The following is an 18,894-nucleotide window of genomic DNA, read 5'->3' on the forward strand; positions in this document are numbered from 1 at the left end:
AGAGTGGATTTCATTTTCTTCTGGAAGGCAGACAGAATACAGGGTGATCGCCTCATTCTTTTGTTCCAGTGGGGTATTTAAAGATCTGTTAAGGAGTATCTGTTTCTGGTTTTTCCCTTTCTCCTAAAGTTTAGCCCTTTGGTGGGAGGCTCTCAGCTGAAGGTCTAGGATGTTTACCAGAGTTCTTCCTTGGTGGGCTCTGAACTCTAAATTTTAAGTCACCAGCTTTGAGAAACTGCCAGAAACTCTGCTTAGCTCTTTTTCCTCTAAGCAGTTTCTTTCTGCTTGTTTTCTCAGCTTCCTACTCCATGCATGCACAGCCTAATATTTGGCAAGTCTCTCAGATGGAAATGTTGGAGTTCCAGGAAGCCAGAACTTGAGGAGCCAAGGTCCAATAGGAAGTGAACCCAAACTTCTGTGAGTTCACTTTTATGCAGCCCCTTTCCCCTGGGATCTTTAGCCCTAAAGGTCCAAGCTTCCTGAAACTCCAATTTTTGTTCCTAGCCAGTGATATCACTCCAAGCTGTAGGCTGCTACTCCTTTCTGTTTGATACTCATGCATCATGCCAAGAAGGATCAAATCCCCTGAAATGAAAAGGCAATACAAAGACAATACCTCCATGTATTTTTCTTCTCTCTGTGGTCTTGACCTATCAAGTGCTGACTGTCTTGGCTGCTCTAAGATGACTACAAACAGGTTTATTTTTTTAGTTGTCCTTAGTGGGAGTGTTAGTTTGATACATCATAACCAGAAGCATATGTCTTCGAAACAGGATTTAAAAAAAATTTTTTTTTTGTAATCTTTGTAGTGAGTCCCCACAAATGTTGATATGTGATTTATTAATCAAATGGTATAGTTTGGGAAACAAGACCCAAACCTGGCAGTCGATCCCGCCAGGATCTGGGTGAGTAATTTCCTTAGATAGCATTTCTTGTGGATTGATCACTCAATAAATGCTTTTGGCTTTTTGGTGCTGTTTGCTGAAGTGAAGCAACATGAAGCTTTATCTTCACTGAGGTATAAGTGAGATACCTGAGACTGTGTTCTTTTTTGAAGAGAAGGGCAAATTTGAGAAAGCCAGGATGGAAGAACCTTATTATAGTTGGGCAGAGGGAAATCAGAGCCTTTTATCGCTGTACCCAGCCACACCTGTTTCTCTTTCTGCATCTGGCTTTCCCAAGTATGATCCTCGGGGATTCCTCCGGGGAAATCTTACTTGCTGATTTGATCATCTCTGGCATGCTCAGTGTGGGCCTCAGGCAAGCATTGAGCTTTTCTGTATTTGTTCCTTCACCCCCGAAAAAAAGAATAATACAACTGACCCACAGCTCGGGTTATGTAACTAGTTAGTTTTGTCCTTTTAGTCAAATCCTATTATACCTAGAATGATCTACCTGAAATTAAAGCAGTAAGCACAAGCAGCTACCAAACCTTATTCCTTAGCCTGTCTAAGTTCTATTCTTTGCAGAGGCATAGTGTGGAAGGGAATATCATAGGGAGGAATTAAGGTTATCATGAAGAGGTGTTTACACTCAAAAGAATGCTGCATTTGGGGGAGGGGAGTCAGGATGTGGTAGGCAAGAAAGACTGTTGTTTGGGGACTGTTTTCCCACTTGGTATACATGGAAGAGAAGAGAAAATCCGGCTTTATTTCTGGAAACTAAGCCTTCTGTAGTATTCATTCCCAGAAACAGATTGCTCTAGTCACGCGCGTCTTCTTACTGGGATATCCAGCCTTGTGGGAGGCCGGCCATGTGTTGGTGGCTAAGATTATCTTGGCAGCCATTTTTTTTTTTTTTTAAGTCCCCAATGATCAGCATTTTTCTGTTTTGTTTCCCCATATTATATAGGGTATGGAAATGTAGGATTGGTGATGAAAATAAAACATTACATTTGCACATAACATGTTGAAAATGTGACAGAAGTTCTCAGTCTGTCTTTGGTCATTCGGGCCTGTCGGAGCACACCCCAGTTAAAGAGAACATTGTTTTATTTACGTGGCCAAAGAGGGCAGGTCAGGTAGCGGGAATTTGCATAAAGGAACCCGCTTTCCCCCTCCCTCCCAGTCTTGGACACAGAGAAGCAGGCCTTTCTAATACTACTGCTGCTTTGGACTTGATCTTCCTTGGGATTCTGATTATTAGTCTAACTTGATAACTCCCTGAGGGTAAGGCCAATCTATAAAACAATCAAACATTTACTTGTGGAGCATTCTACGTTTGTTTTGCACTATTTGAGGGAGAGGAGCAAGAATCCCTGAGAGCAGTTAGCTTTGCACCTGAAGTCTTAAAAACCAGGTGAGGGTAATACTAGTCATATTCAAGGCAGCTGGGCTGTGCTGTAGGTCTGGGGGCTCTCACAGTGTGGTTCCCAGACCAACAGCAACAGCATCACCTGGGAACCTTAGAAATGCAAATTCTCAGTCCCTACCTCGGAAACTCTGGGGTGGGCCCAGGGATCTGTGTGCTAACAAGTCCTCCAGGGGATTCCAACATAGGCTGAACTGGAGAACTACTGCTCTGATGACGAAAATCTTGGCAATACTAGAGCCGAGGTCCCTGGGTTCAGTTCCCCGCTCTGCACTTACCAGACTATGAGCAAGCTACTTAACCTCTTTGTGCCTCAGTTTCCCTATCTGTAAGCCTGTGACAGCATGAATGGTATTTACCCCTTACGGTGGTTGTGAGGAGTAAGTGTGATTATAAGCATCCATGTAGGAGACACCATGTAAGGACTAGCTAGGTTCATATTCTGTCAGCAGAATGATTTGTATTCGTTCATTGAAGATGAAATATTCTGTACAGAGCTAAGGTAACTTCAATGTTTTTTTAAGTTTGTAAATTTTTTATTAACATATAATGTACTATTAGCCGCAGGGGTACAGGTCTGTGATTCGCCAGGTTTACACACTTCACAGCATACCTTTGATATTTGGTTTTTTTTTCTTGTTGTTGGGTTTTTCTTTGTTTGTTTTTGGTTTTTTTTTGACAGAGAGAGATCACAAGCAGGCAGAGAGGCAGGCAGAGAGAGAGGAGAAAGCAGGCTCCCCTCAGAGCAGAAAGCCCGATGTGGGGCTCCATCCCAGGACCCTGGGATCATGAACTGAGCTGAAGGCAGAGGCTTTAACCCACTGAGCCACCCAGGCGCCCCTGATATTTGAAACATCTCTTTATATCATGCTAATCCTTGGGGTGACAATTCGTTAATATCAAGTGGCATAAAATCAAGGAGAGCTTAGCTAATTATATAGTAATAATGTGCCTTTGCCCTTTTTACTCAAATGTATGTGTGGTCAACAGCGTACCCTGACTTGTGATGCTCTATTTTCAAATATCCTATTCTTTCCTATCCTTTTTGTGGTATACATTTAAACATAATCCTTTATATATGATACATTACATAAGAAGAAAGTAAAAAGCCTTGCTTTCCTATCTAATTTTCTAAAACAATTGGCTTTTGACTTCCATTCTCTTCGAAATTTCAGTATGCTTCATTGCATGAAGTCGGGGCATCCTTTTATGAACGTTGTTCTATAGCTTAGTGTGTCCTTAAGTCCAGACACCAACGGCAAAGGAATGTCCTGAAGAAATAAAGGAACAAGACCACAGACTCAACCTTATCAAATATCTCATAAGGCTGCTTGCTTCAAACATATAAACTCCACGTCATCAAGAACAGTTCTTTCTGGGAAAGTGGTTAGTAGTAAGCAGTCAGTAGTAAGCAGTTAGAAGTAAGCAGATTTGCACTTTGTCAAGGGCAGTGTGACCTTAATGGGTACCGTTTGACAAGAAAGACCCAAGCTGGCCACTAGGAGCTCAGATACTTCCTGCTTTTCTCCAAGGGGGGGAAAGAAAAGGATCCACTATGTTTTTCCTGGTGCTTTCTGCCTCTCAGCCTGATGGGAGTATCACCTACAAGGCCAGGTGCTTTGGAGGCTTGTACTGGGAGGTACCACATGGGGCGACTTTGCCCACCCACATAAGTTCTACAGGTCTTATGAGGGACTTGCTGGTCAGTCAACTCTAGCCCCAGAGTGAATTTGTGAAATTTGCTAGAAATTTCTGGATTTTCTAGAAATCTCTTATTAGACTAATTGTTAACAACTTAATTTTCCCCAGGGAGATAACAATAGGAGGAAACTCATGCCCTCAAGTGGGAGAACACCGAACATAAAATCGCTGTGTTCTTGAAGATAGAATGCATATTCATCATGAAACATGAGGTTCTGTAAGTTGGTCGAGAAAACAATAAACAGTGAATTCTTTCAAAGTCCTCTCTCTTGTCTCAGGATTTCCTTTCATGGTATGTTAACTTGAGTATGTCAGTCATGCCAGTAGGAAGAGCCAAATAATCCAGTTGTGGTGGTCACTTGGGCCAGACCCTGAAATTCTTTACCCACTGATGCATAAAGATGATTTAGCGGAGACCACCAGATCTTGACGTGCTTAAGTGAGATTTAGAAGGGAACATTTGTTGTTGTTTTTTGTTTTTTTACATGGCAAGATCAGGTATGTCTTATTGGAGGCTGTACTTCCATAGTCAGGAGATTATGCTGGCTGTACATCATGGACCCAAAGGAAACAGATGTGGGTCAGACCTGACCTGTTTCACCGATTTGCCGTGAATAGTGTCACATGAACACCTGTGATATTTTTTTGGAAGCACCGAGGGAGAGCCAATGAGGTTCCTCAAATCTATCATTCTGTCATTCTTTTTTTTTAAAGTTCCTCAGGCTGTATGAACGCCTGTTGGTAGTGTTCTCAGGCTACGCAGAGAATCTTCTGCATGGGAGGAAGAGTAAAACAAGACTGGGAAGGTCGTGGGAGTTCCCGGCCAGGCGGCTGCCATATTCGGTCCCTTCCTGCATGTACCTTTCACCCCTTCCTACCATGGCCTTGACAGGAGAACCTGCTCATGATTTCCAGTTGTGTGCCAGCTCTGAGTATCTTAATATGGTTCTGTATCCAGCTGATGTTGGCATCTGTGCACAGTGGATTTGATCCCTTACCTTTGGATTCCAAGCTCTCATTCCAAGCTCTCATTCAGGATTTCCAGCCCGTGCCCTGTGCTTTTCTGGACTCTGCTGTTTCTACAGGTGGCAGCTAAGAGTGTGGGCTCTGATTGTAAGTTCTGGTCACCCCCACTTAATGCCTGTGTGACCTTCCTACACTTAATCTCTAGGTTTCAGCTGTAGGAAAGAGACAGTAGACCTGCCTCTTTGGAGTCCCCAAGGAATAGAGAGACGTTCTTGGTGCATACTCTACCTCTCCTTCCCTCCATGGACCTGAGCATCCTAGATTTCATAAACATCAAAATCTGAGGCTGCCTCACTGCTGGTGAGCCACAGTTTTTTTCATCTTTCCAGGCTCAGCGGTCAGCCAGCATTTGCATATCCCTGTGGTCTCTTGGGCACGAGGACCAGGATTCTTGTTGCACAGCCAGGGAAGGTGATGGAGAAACAACACAAACGTCCTGGGGACCCAGCGTGACTCAGGGGCAGGCAGGAGAGAAAGCCAGGCTGCTTGCGTCCACGAGTCCCCACTCACCCTGCCGATTTCATTCCTGCCACCTCGTGATCGGTCCTGCTCCTCCTAAGCACCTTCCCCCTTTACTCCAAGTTTGGTTTTGGATTCATATTTTCCCCTTTAATTCATGCCCTTTTCTCCTTCTCTCTGTTTCTCTCCTTTTTCGGACCAGGAACCTCTGTCCTACTCCACACTTTCTCTTGTAATAGACTCCCATTCCCTTTTTCATAAACCCTACCTTTTTCAAATAAAAGCTCGTTCTACCTTTTTGTACGAGCTCTGCCACAGTCCTATGTTGCACTGCATTTTTCTGCATCCTCGTGACAAGTCTTTAAGGGTCGTCCGCCAGGTGCATCCCCCAAGCTCTGTCAAGAGCGACAAGTGACCCCCTTTATTCAGGCGCAACTTGGCTCCTTGGGATTCTCAGTGCATTTTCATTTTGGAGGGGCCAGTGCTGCCTTCGGGACCAGGGCCACTTCTCCCATAGTGTCTGTGTTATTCCTGGATGAGGGTCTTCTCCGAACTTCCAGAACAGAATTTATGTCTTTTTATATCTTCACTTCAAAGCTTTGGCCTCACAGTCCCCTCTTGCTGTTTTCCACGAACACCCCTGCCTCCCTGCTCACAGTTACCTCGGTGCCGGGGGTGGGGGGTAATTTGTCAACAGGAGGTATGACACACGCATGTCGTCCAAGAGCGCTTTAAAGATGGCCAGCCTCCGTGGGGCACCCCCGCAGGCTCTGGTCAGCAGCTGAGTAAACTCCTTTTTGCTGTACCTACTGTTTTAAGCTCGGAAAAGATGACATTAGAGCTGCCTTCTAACTCCAAGCCGTGTAAACAGGAAAAATTGTTTCCCCCCAGACATCTGAGACGTTTAACTCTGACGTTTCGGCACCGGCCTCACAGATAGTTGATGGGGTAGAGATAAACTGTGTTCACTTGCCACAGGTTGTCTGTCTTCATAATCCCACACGGCAGCGTGATGGTATGGGAAGCGGAATCTGCAGGCTTCTCTTCGCTAGCTAGTTCTCTCACTAGCTTTTAACCGTAGTCACACGGTTGCAACCTCAAGTCTGCGTGAGTCCCCAGCCCTACAATGGGGATCATGATATTCGACCCACTTTCAGGTTTTTAGAAGGAAAGCAGAGCGCATGAAAGTGCTTTATAACCAATTTTTGTGGTTTTTTAAAAAAGATTTTATTCATTTATTCATGAGAGATAGGGAGGGGGAGGCAGAGGGAGAAGTAGACTCTCCATTGAGTCGAGAGCCCGATGTGGGACTTGATTCCAGGACCCCAGGATCACAACCTGATGCTTAACCAGATGAGCCACCCAGGTGCCCTGTACCCAGTTTCAGTACACACTGCTCGTCTTAAATGCAGTGTTCTGGTAAACTTTCATTCCTGTAAAAGATGGCACTAGAGGATTTGAATCTTCCCATGGCCCAAATGGTGCCCTGCCCTGCCCTGCCCTGGGAATTCCCTGCCATTTCCTGTCCGTGACCCTGGGATGTCAGTTCAGATTCAGAGAGTTCCTGAAACACACGAAGGGGACCATCTCCGGACACTGCTGTATCATCACGTGTGCGGGAGCGGGAAGAAACCCACACTCCATCTTCTTGCGAGTCCTAGGGTTCCGTTAGCTGAAAACTGTAAAACAGAACCAAAAACAAAGATATAATATAACTACTCCCTGTGAAGCCCAGTGGAAGGAATGGATTCTGAGTCTGCCTACAGACCCCAGCCACGGCTCCTATCTGTGCTGGGATGAGGGTTTTTTGTTTTTTTGGTTTTTTTTTAAGTTCCACATGTGCTACTCCTGCACATGTTTATTTATTTTTTTAAAGATTTTATTTATTTATTTGAGAGAGAGCACAAGTAGGGTGAGGGGCAGAGGGCGAAGCAGGCTCCCCCCTGAGCAGGGAGTCCAATGTGGGGCTCAATCCCAGGACCTGGAATCATGACCTGAGCCAAAGGCAGACGTTCAACCAACTGAGCCACCCATGCGCCCCTGGGATGAACTTTAAAACCACTCAACATCCACCCATGGCTACCCCATCCCCACGAGAGAGGAGCCCGCACACAGCATGGACCGCTCAAAGGCCTTAATTAAAAGCAAGGATCTGATGATTAGCCACAAATACGATGTGGCTTCTTGTTTCTCTTTTTTATTTCACAGGAATTAACATGTGAAGGTTGTCAGATCCTCATTTTACAAAAAGAAAAAAAGGAATAAAGCCACCACTTTTTTTTTTGCTCACGAATCCTATTTTAATATTTTCCTAATCCTTTTTCTCATGCCTGCTCCCTGCCCTGCTCCCTTTTTAGAGTTTGTTTGCCATTAAGTAAGCAGTAGTATGACTTTCTTTCTTCCTCCAGCCCTCCCTCCAGTGCCCCCCTCCCCCGACCTCCTTCCTTATTCCCCAGCAAGACTCGGCAGGCACAGCCATAGCAAGGCCTTTGACGAAGTTGAGGGATCCACCTAGACTTGGGAGAAGACTCATTTCTGGTCTGGGCTGCTCCCTAGCACATATGCCTCTCCACACTGAGTCATGCATGTGTCCTGGGTGTCCCATGAGCCAGAGCCACAGCCGGGTACCATATGTGGTGTCTCTTGGGTGGACCCGATCCGACATCGACATTTTCATTCTAACGCCAAGGCAGGACAGAGAGGATGGGCCGAGGGGGTGGTGTGTGCCTCACCAAGCCATCTTTTCTTCCTTTCAGAGACTCTGACCTATTTTTGTTGGATACCCGCGTGGTGTGGGCCTCAGAAGAAGGCTGGCTGGAATTTGACATCACGGCCACTAGCAATCTGTGGGTCGTGACCCCACAACACAACATGGGGCTTCAGCTGAGCGTGGTGACTCGGGATGGTAAGTTTGCCAGAACCAGTGAACAGTGCTTATCCATTCCATTTGCGACACTTACAGTAGAACTCTGGTTTCTGAGGGAGACCACGGCTCCGGGATGCCCTCACTTACTGTTCTCTCGTAACTACTACTAGGAAGCAAGATCTCTCCCAGAGGCCTGCAGGAAGGACTTGGAGATAGTAGGTGATATGAGTTCCAGGGGCCACTATGGGAAGATGGCTTGCAGGGGCAAGGGGAGACCCTGTCTGCATTCTCACCACTGGGTAGGGGGCAAGTTTGCACGAGAACTCCGCCAGCACCCCCTCCTCCTGTGGCACCAAAGCTGCCAGGCCAGGTCCCCACACCAGACCTCAGACGGGGCACACTCAGTCCATTCCCCAAGTGGTTGGGAGGCACATGAGCAGGAAGAATGGTTGTGTAGGGCAAAATGTATGGGGAATGGGAGGCCTGGGAGTTCCCTCCTTGCTTTGATGCACGTAACTTCGGAAGGAGTATTTTGATAGTGCTCTGAGCATGCGTAGGGCGCTGCCCTCATGCTCACTCTGTGACGGGCAGTTGGGTGGCCAGGCAGTTTCCAGGCAATAAAGACAGCCATGTCTTTGCATTCAAGGACTCACCATCAACCCTCGAGCGGCAGGCCTGGTGGGCAGAGACGGCCCTTATGACAAGCAGCCCTTCATGGTGGCCTTCTTCAAGGTCAGCGAGGTCCACGTGCGCACCACGAGGTCAGCCCCCGGGAGGCGCCGACAGCAGAGCCGCAATCGCTCCACCCAGTCCCAAGATGTTTCCCGGGTCTCCAGCGCTTCCGGTAGGTTTGGGTGGAGCCCATGTTCTCGGGAAGTGTCGCTCTCACCATCAAGAACGACCCGGGGGCACACAGGGTGGCAAGCTTCTTTATTGCGCTCTCCTGCGCCACGATCTGGGGGCAGCCCTGTCCCTGGGACGCCCCGCTTGAAGCAGCCCCGTCTGGGGCCCCGGGGGTCTCCGCCGCTTGGACCGCGCCGCAGCGCCGGAACCCGTGCTGGTCCACCGCTCCCGGGGCCCCGCGCTCCTCCCCTACACGGAAGTTCACGCACATATATATGGTTTGTAACAGCCAATGAGCAGCCCTATCATGCAGCGCGGGCATGATCATTCCCTTCCACCACCTAAGGGTCCCGCAGTGTTCATGCACCTCTTACATAAGCTGTCAGCCAATCACATCTAGTTTCTCAAAGCGCATGCGCCATTTTGCTCTTATTCTGCCAGCGTGGCTCCCGACAGGGAAGCCGGGGGAGTTGGGCGGGGTTGGGGGGATGCATGGGCCTCAGTGAGAACAAGGACATGTTGATGATGTCAGCCCAACGGCTTCTGCCCAGAAATACAAAGGCTCACAGGTGCATCATTGTGGCCACCAATTATCTAGCAGAGTTCCTAGGGCCGTCAGCGGGGACCTTTGTTCTCTGGGGACTGAGTCTGCCGGCTAGCGATGTCTTGAGTGTCTGGTTTTCCGGAAGAGCACCCTTCCATTTGATAAGGATTTCTCCAACTCCTCTTTCATTCACATAAAGATCCTGAGAACACCCAGATTTTCTTCTAGTTGGTGTGATGCCTGGGAGGTTGTGGCATACAAACCCACTTTGTGTACTTGCGTAAGAGGGACTCGTACTGGTCAGTGCTCTTGGCTGACAGGGACAGGAGGTCCGCTCAAACAACCCGCTCTGAGGGATGTCGTTGGTTCGTGAACTAGGAGGTCGAAGGGGCTAGCTTTAGGCCTGGCTAGATCCATGGGCTCACGTGGTGTTAGGAATCTCGCCGTCTCTTCTGTTTTCCCTTGCTGGTGGCATTCTCCGAAAGACCATCTCCCCGGGTACTCAACCTCTCGCTGCAAAGAAGCATCTCCATTTTAGGTTCTGACTTAATAAGTCATTTCTCTTACGAGGCTCTCAGCTGGGGGGCTCGAGGACCTGCCACCCAGCGTGAGGTGACATTTTGCTGCTTTTGTCATCCTGGTGTTTCTTGGAAGAGCGCATGGCACATCGTGGGTGTTCCTGTATTTACCACTAGAAACAGTTGGGCTTTAAAAAAATAAAAATAAAAATAAAAAGAAGAAGAAGTGATTGCTTTCCTTTATTCTCTTCAGGGGAAGTTTGCTCCGTGTTTTCCTTCAGGGCGTGATGACGGGGACGGCTGGCGGTAGGCTTCAATTCATTAATGCACTGTGGTCACTTTGGTGCTGGGGCCCCAGACATGAAGGCAGCTCTTAAAATGTGGGTTGCTTTTTTAAAATTGAAATTTCACTTGATTTATTCATCACCCCTTCCCCCAAATACACACACCAGATCTTGTAATTGGGAAGACATGTCTCTGATTTTGATTTTTACCCGTGTCATCCAGTTGTTCTCTTCTGAGTCCCTTTCCGCATTTTTTCCCCCAGTTTGATAAGTCTCAATTCAACGTGAGCCTTAAAGTTGATCAAGTGTAATAAGAGGCAAGTGTCCCACCTCCACCTCCCAACCCAGTATTTGCAAATATGTTTTGCTCCTTCCGGGGGTGCTAGGACAGAAGAGTTCATGACAGCTACCTCTCGCCTCACCTGTGCAAAGGCCCAGAAACACCCCCCACCACCACCTCTGCCACGACTGAGAGAGTATTTACCAGGAAGGGTCTTCCTCACTCTTCTGGCTTCAGAGACCCTTTCTCAGGCCAGAGACATTGGTCAGGGTAGGCCCACTGAAGAGCTACTTTCTATATTTGGTATTTTCTACCTTACTTATTTTTGCCATTAATGGGAGCAGACAGACAACGGAAAAGGACTCTGGAGAAGAGAATTCCAGAGAGAAGCCTGGCTCCCCAGAGAGATGGGTCATCCCATTTGTGCCTTCTTTCCAGGCCACCATGGGACCGGATATTGCCGGGCCTCCACGGACCGGGTAGATACGTCCAAGACAAAACGTTGTCATCTCTGGTGTGACTCCAGGCAGGACTTTTCCTTTGTCGATCTTCTGGAAAGAGGAGATTCCTGGGCCTCTGCTGCCCCCCTTCTTCCACAGTGTTCCCTGGGAATTAATATTTCTCCATCAAAATCACAGCCACCGGAGGCCCATCAGAGACCATCCTGCATCTGGGCAAAGAAGGGAACATAATCCATCAAGTTGCCTGTCATCAGGGTGAAACATGGCAGGGAAATACGGGGCTATTTTTGGAACCGAGCTGCAGATGCCTGGGCCGGTGGGCAAGTCCACCACGAGGGAGAGGCCAAGTGCCTGCGTCCCTCCACCTTCCCTACCACCCACCAGAATCTGCTCTCACATCTGTACTTGGCCTTGAAGCCGGACTTTGCAAACACATGCACCAAAGTGTGGGTTTGGATCGAAGGCACCCTGGACGGTTTTCACTGGCCCTCGCTTCTCTGCAGCTGTCTGCTCCCAGCAAATGATGGATGTTGGCTGCATTGCCCTTCTCCAGTGGGCTTGGATGTCATCTGGACAGTATTGTTTATCACTTTTGCACATGTTTTGAGAGTCATGGTCCAGGTTGTGGGCTGCATAGCCCTGATAGGGATTCCAGTGAATCCAGCAGGTTCTTTCTCAGCCTCCACTTTTACCAGCCAACTGCCCTTGGGTCTGTTAGCTCTCACGTGCTGGTCTTTCTGGTTACTTCTGTTCAAGAGGAGCTTTCTCTCGGGGTCCATTGCTTCATCTTCAGGGGGGCCTGTGACACCTGGTTCTTCATCAGGGCTGTGTGCAAATGGTCTTGAGGGATGGTTCCATTTGGGGGCGGGGGTGGCTGTCAAGCTACCAATCAAGCTGATTTCCCAGGATCTTTCCAAGACCTGGCTGCGGAGGAAGGCAGTAATGCCATGTCAAGTCCATTGGTGAGTCTGGGGTTCTCTGTCAGGTCATCCCGCTGGCTGCCAGCACTGTGAGTTGGAACTGCTCTTTGTTTAGGCAGATGACAGTTTGGGAGCTTTTCTGCCACTTTTAACAATTCCTGTAAAGCTAGACGTCCTTCTGGCCTCTTTCATCCTTGATGTTTTTGTGGCCACCGTGCACCTCTGCCAACCATCTGTAAACCAGCAAGTCCTCGTGACCCTGCCTGTCCTTTGGAAGGAGTCCTTTGTGGCTGCCGATGCTGTGTGTTAGCACTGCAGAGTCCTTGCTCCGTCTGCCTCTTTCCTACCCACCCAGACATGTGTCTTTAAGGATCCTAGTGGGGACAGTGTGGCTCTGGTACATTTAGATAAGCTCTTGACCTTGTTGATGGCTCAGGTCTTCTATCTCTTGAACTTCGCCATCAGGACCATTGAATATGCTTCCAGCCAAAGAAAGGCAATCAGACCTCATCATTTGCCAAACAGTGGTTTGGGAACTTTATGATGACTGCGAAATCTTGCTGTAGGTCTCAGGGAACTCCAGTCAGTAGGCTGGGGGACTCCTTCTGACAGATCAATTTTTATTTAGCCTTGTAGCTGCTGACAGGTGTCCCCACGAGGACAGCATGTGCGTCCGTGGGTTGGCAGGCCAAGACTGAGGGGGCTGACCCTCTGGGGAAATCCAGAGCTTGAGAAGAATGGATCTGGGTCAGGGTTTTGAGTTAGCTGTTTATCATTCTTCAAAGGAATTGGGAGTTGTCATTTGTCATTTTTCATCTTAAATTAAAATTTTAGGGCCTGCAGCTTGGCTTCCAGATGTCTTGGTCAAGAGGTAGAGGCTTGTTCAGGGCTTTCTAAATGAAAGCAAATCTTAATTCCCCACAGCTGTGGTGGACAGTCATGGTGTTCGTGATCCAACAGTTAGAATCATTTCAAGCTCCGTATTTATAATACTCGACTCTCATTCGCCATTAAGCTCCTTTGGTATTAAAGTTATCAAGGAGTCATAGGTTCCCTCTACCCCATCCCTCGGTTTACCCCTTATGAATGTGCTAATAGCCAATAATGCTGAAAGGCAGTAACAGGCGTAAACAGGAGCTGTAAGAGGCCTGAATAATTCACCAACAGCCACTAACTTCCGAGAGGGTGCTGGGGGCAGGAGACTCAGTCTAGGAGGGAACAGGGAGAGCTGAGGTACTTAAAGTATGGGGAGTCTTGGTGATCGGTCTTTGAGAGAAGCCTCTGTCTGTTTTCAAGACACTTAATCTCTGTATTCTTTTTTTTTTTTAAAGATTTTATTTATTTATTTGACAGAGATCACAAGTAGGCAGAGAGGCAGGCAGAGAGAGGGGGAAGCAGGCTCCCTGCTGAGCAGAGATTCCCGATGCAGGGCTTGATCCCAGGACCCTGAGATCATGACCTGAGCCGAAGGCAGAGGCTTTAACCCACTGAGCCACCCAGGGGCCTGTAATCTCTGTATTCTTTGATATTTAAGATAAAGGCTGAGAAGAGGCCAAAGTCCACCCAATTTAGCACAAAGCAGCAGATCTTGAAATCCCAGCCCTACAAAAGAACAGGACCTCCCTGTTGCCTCTCAGTCCAGCCATACAGGTTCTAAACGAAATCTAGATTCTGAAAATCCAGCTCCCCGCCCCTCAACATTTGATGAGATTCCTGACACCAGAACTCAAAACCTTCCTGTTGTTCCACAGTGTCCAGGGCGCGAGGAGCTGGGCATTCTCCAGCATAGGCTCGATGGCCATGTTGACTCGGTGGGTTGATGGGGAGAGATGAGACGGGCTGAGAAGGCTGGGAAGTACAGAGCGATCCGTGAAGACGAAGGTGCCCTTTTAACAGCTGGGTGTTGTACTTGGCCCCATCATTCTCGGAGAGAAGGGAAATCAGAGTAGTGAATTGTTTTCTCTAGAAAACAAGTTTGCTCTGGGAAGACTACAGCCAGGGCTCAGGAAGGCCCTGCTCCTCTGCAGAAAACCTCGGCTGGCAAGGTCGCCACTGGCCTGCTCCCTCCATCCTTCCTCCCTCTCACCTGGTTTCTTGTGCTTGCCTTGACTTTGTCCTTTCTCTGCCCTCCTTCCCCCGATGGTCGCCCTCGAGCCATATTCATTTTCCTGAGACTGTGTATTTCATTCCTGGGAGCCATTCTGCAGAAGTAAGCCAGCCTCTGGGGAGCCTACAGCTCCTTCGCGCTCCACTGCGTGCACAGCATTTCAGGAGGGCGGGTGCCAAGAATGCTGGATGGGATGTGCCCCTCCTATTGGGGGCAGATCAGATGTGCGGTACACAAGGCTGCAGCCGGGGGACAGTGGGGCAGCGAGGAGGTAAGACAGACCCTGGACGGTGAAGCGGGGGCCTCCATGGGCCGGAAGAAGGGGCCAAGCCCCGGCCAGTGGGTGAGTGAAGAGCTGTGTTTGGTCGGCCCCACCGCACCACCGGCCTCCAGCCGCCCACCCACCCCCATTCCCTCCCAGCGGGACTCTCGGATGCGGGAATGAAGTAGTGTCAGAAGTGCGGGGACAGGGCAGGTGATCCAACCACGGGACGCCAGGTGAGCCTGCCTCCACACAGCTCATTCCCTGTTGGTTCCCCACACCCGTGAGCTGTTCCGACCTTGGTCGCGATGAGATGATGAGACAGCAGATAAGGACCTGCCGGTGGAGCCCCAGGAGAGTTCCGTCCCCCAGGTGTGGGCGGAGCAGGGGCCACGCCCCAGCCGGAGGGTGGAGGCCCCACCCCGTGCAGGTGTCAGCGGCCAGGGCGGACAGGGTGGCTCTGGCCGCTCGTCTGGCCAGTGGGAATGGATGTGATACTTTCGGTACTACTGGTTTAGTGGTCCAGAAGGCCTGGGTGAGATGCAGACTTCCCTTGGCCAAGTGTTAGAAGAACACACCGTGCACTGAAGCCTGTCTCCCCCCACCTCACGCCCCACCCCGCCCTGCCTCTCCCTGCCCCTGCTCTACTCCTGGTCCTCACCTCTGCCTGTCCACGCCTCTCTAAGGACAGAGCCTGTAGGGTTTTGGCAAGGGCTCTTCACTTAGGGGAAAGACGGGCAGGGCTGTCTTGGGGCTTTAAAGGGGCTCCCTTTCCCCCAGCGTGGGGCTTCTGACACTTCCAAAGCCTGAGAATCTATGGCGAGGGAAAAATGTATCTCTCCTGTTTGAAAGTAAACTAGGGAGCGGCCCGTATCTGGTTATGGGAGAAATGAATCCCGGGGCCTTTTATGATTGTTCAATTTTGCCACCAGGTAACCATATTTTTTTGTGCCCCAGCCTGTCTGCGGTGGGGCCGTGCTCGTCCAGGTACTCAGGATGGCCACCTGGGGCCTGGTCGGGCTGGGCCTGAGTCCCTCTTGTCCTGCCCTCTGCTCTGGGCCAAAGAATCCCATGGAATGAGTGCAAGCCAGACTGTAATTTCTGTGTTCAACTTGGAAAAAGTCAGATTCCTTGAAAAACATGTCTCGGGTCCCAGACCAGACCAGGGAACTCGTTTCCAGGGACTCTGGCCTGAGGGTCTGAAGGGGGCTCCCACTCCCTAGTGAGTCTCCTGGGGTGGGCCCGGGGCCACCTGTGAGTCAGACGGAGGACCGTTGCCCTTGAGGATGTTGGTGTCAGCCTCCGGCCTATTGCTCTGGCTGGCTGGTGGCTTGCTTCCTTCTGTCCAGCAATCTGGCTTCTCTTTTCAACCTTCCTGTCGACTGGTGAACCCATGTGGACAAAGCCATGTTGCCTTCCTTTATCCCACTGAAGCGGATGTCTTCCTGTCACTGACTCTATCCAGACCATTCATCCAAACGAGTATCAAGGAGCCGGGGTGGGAGAATGTTTTTCTGCAATCTGTCAGTCCTTAAAAAAAAAGCACAAAACCGTGCAGGGCACTGTTGAGCCCAGGGCACTGGCCCCTGAGGGGCACACACAGGTATTTTCAGAAGCACTGACCTTCACAAATATTTACACGCTCTGTGCCACACGTAACGTGGACTCATGAGGAAACCTAAGTGCGGCTTGAAAGTGTAGGAGGAAACACAGGGGAATTGAATCCCTCCCTCTCTTCTCTCTGGCCCCAATCTCTACTTAACAACAAAAACGCCAGTGTCTAGCTCCAAAAGAAATAGCTGTTCTTGCAGAGAAAGTTCTCTCTGTTGAGTGCTGAGAGAGTCCAGTTTGCAGGAGGCTCACAGATGGAACCGTCGGTGCAGGTAAAAGCTGTGTACTTCTTGGGGCCATCTTGGTTGGTCTTCTGGTGGCTGCCCCCTTTCTGAACCTATGGAGGGAACCGAGATTTGGAAGTGTCAGGCAATAGCATGGTTTTTCTAGCTCTGCCAGGATATAATATTCCTTATTATATCCCACTGTTCCTGTCCTCCAACCTGGGAAGGAAAGGTATCCCAGAAGCTCCTGCCTTTCACATGGCTAACGATTCCAATCATGGCCCCCAGCACACAGAAGGCAGTTGGGGAGATGTTTGCTTTGTGGAGACCCAAGCCAGCTGTCAGGCAGGGAAAATTCCAGACAGGATCACAGATCATCTAACCCAGAACAACTTCAAGAGTGCAAGGAACCAGGGCCACGGAGTCTTCAGACTTGCAGCTGGCTGGAGAAGAAGAGGTGCCGGGAGGGAGGGCTTCAGGGAGGTCAGAAGGGCCAGGATGGGAGCTCCTGCCTTTCTTCTCCCCACGGGTGTGGGCAGGGCTGAGCCACACGAAACTGTGATGGGAAACGTCCACTAGCCATGTGCACAGCACGTAGACAGAAGAAAGGGCTTTTTAATGAACAAGGAGCAGCCTTCCAGGCTGTTCTACAACAGGCCAACTCGGGCCTTTGCACTGACTGTTCCCACATGCAGATATTCTTCGCCTAAGAGCCTTCTGCCCTGCTCTCAACATTCCTGCAGGTCTCTGCTCAGAAGACACCTTATCAGAGAGACAGGCCCACCAAGCCTGTAGATAGTGACTTCTCTTCTGCCCTTGTGCTCTGCACTCCCTACCCCCCCAGTGACTGACCCAGTGAAGACCCTATGTAGAAGAGAAGCAGACTTGAATTAAAATGAAAAACTAGCATATCAGGAACCCATCCAACCAACAAGAAGACTGGAGAACCAAACAGGGAATGGTGTGATCCAGCTCCAACCTGGTCACAAGGACAATGTGGTTTGGATGCCATCACCCGGGACACTTGCCGCCATGCCACCCATTCTCGGTTTCCCCTTGGGGTCACTCCCTCAAAGGTGGGGGCATCTACACGGCTTTAATCAAGTGAAGAGCCCGTACTCAGTGGCCAGAGGACAAAGGCAAGAGCCCTCTGATGGGAGATGGGACCTCGATTCCCACCTGTCTAGGAATTTCTCCACATGAGAGGTGTTCTTGGAAGCTGGGTAGCCCACACAAAAACATATCCACCATAGCCGGGTATGGAATTTTGGGTTGATGGCATCGTTCTTATGGTATTAAACATCATATGTTGTAGATTTTTGTTGCAAAGAAGTTTACTGTCCATCTGCCTTGTGTTGCTTTGTGGCAATTTTTCTTATCTTCTGATAGTGTTTAAGAATTCCTCTGCATCGGGATGCCTGGGTGGCGCAGTTGGTTAAACGACTGCCTCCGGCTCAGGGCGTGATCCTGGAGTCCCGGGATCGAGTCCCACATCAGGCTCCCAGCTCCATGGGGAGTCTGCTTCGCTCTCTGACCTTCTCCTCGCTCATTCTCTCTCTCACTGTCTCTCTCTCTCAAATAAATAAAATAAAATCTTAAAATCTTAAAAAAAAAAAAAAAAAGAATTCCTCTGCATCTGGGGCGCGTGGGTGGCTCAGTGGGTTAAAGCCTCTGCCTTCGGCTCAGGTCATGATCCCAGGGTCCTGGGATCGAGCCCCGTATCGGGCTCTCTGCTCAGCCTGCTTCCTCCTCTCTCTGCCTGCTTCTCTGCCTACTTGTGATTTCTGTCTGTCAAATAAATAAATAAAATCTTTAAAAAAAAAAGAATTCCTCCGCATTTAATGTACTACATTTTCACCATGGGTGGCTGGATCGGAATTTATTTATTCTTAGGATTCAGTGTGCCTTTCCAATATAAAGATGTTTGCTCTTCTTTTAGAAAATTCCCACACATCCCAATGTTCAGTTGTTACTCCCCCAATATTCTCTTCAGAAATTCATTGGCCTTTTCATTCTGTCTTCCATTATCTCTTTATAGAGAAGGAGTCGTGCCCTTGAGCCTCTGCACTCTGAGTTTTAGTTGGGGACGTTTCTTCAAATTTGTTGTTCGGCTCTTTAATCCTCTCTTCATTTGTATCTAATCTGATGTTTAACCCATCCATCAATTTCTACCTTCAGTAGAACTTTATAAAGTTCCATTTCGTTCCCTTTCATGTCCACCTGTTCTTTAATCATGTTTTTTTTTTTTTCTCCATATGTCCTTGTTGCAGGGTTTCTGTTTCCTATTTTATCTCTTCCATTATTTTACGTATTCTTTTTCGTAATCCCACTCAGGAGACTATTCTTGCCTGTGGTCCCTGTGTTTTTTCTTATACTCTAACTTTTGGGATAGTTTCTTTGTGTGCTTGATGTTTTCTTGGGGGATTATTTTCAGCAGGAGGTTTTCGTCTTGCTTTGTGGGGTGGTGCTTCATGGGTG

General features: G+C 49.0%; 1 protein-coding gene across 1 annotated transcript in view; it reads left to right on the plus strand.

The window, feature by feature from the left end:
* Nucleotides 1–18,894, plus strand: part of BMP6 (bone morphogenetic protein 6) — a 150,194-nt gene that overhangs the window by 127,374 nt on the left and 3,926 nt on the right. Inside the window, exons 3-4 of the mRNA XM_044258620.1 lie at nucleotides 8,253–8,401; nucleotides 9,009–9,206. Of these exons, the coding sequence (XP_044114555.1) occupies nucleotides 8,253–8,401; nucleotides 9,009–9,206 (347 nt within the window). The remainder of the gene's footprint in view (nucleotides 1–8,252; nucleotides 8,402–9,008; nucleotides 9,207–18,894) is intronic.

The sequence above is a fragment of the Neovison vison genome, chromosome 1 (genome assembly GCF_020171115.1).
Source record: "Neovison vison isolate M4711 chromosome 1, ASM_NN_V1, whole genome shotgun sequence".
Taxonomy (NCBI): Eukaryota; Metazoa; Chordata; class Mammalia; order Carnivora; family Mustelidae; genus Neogale; species Neogale vison.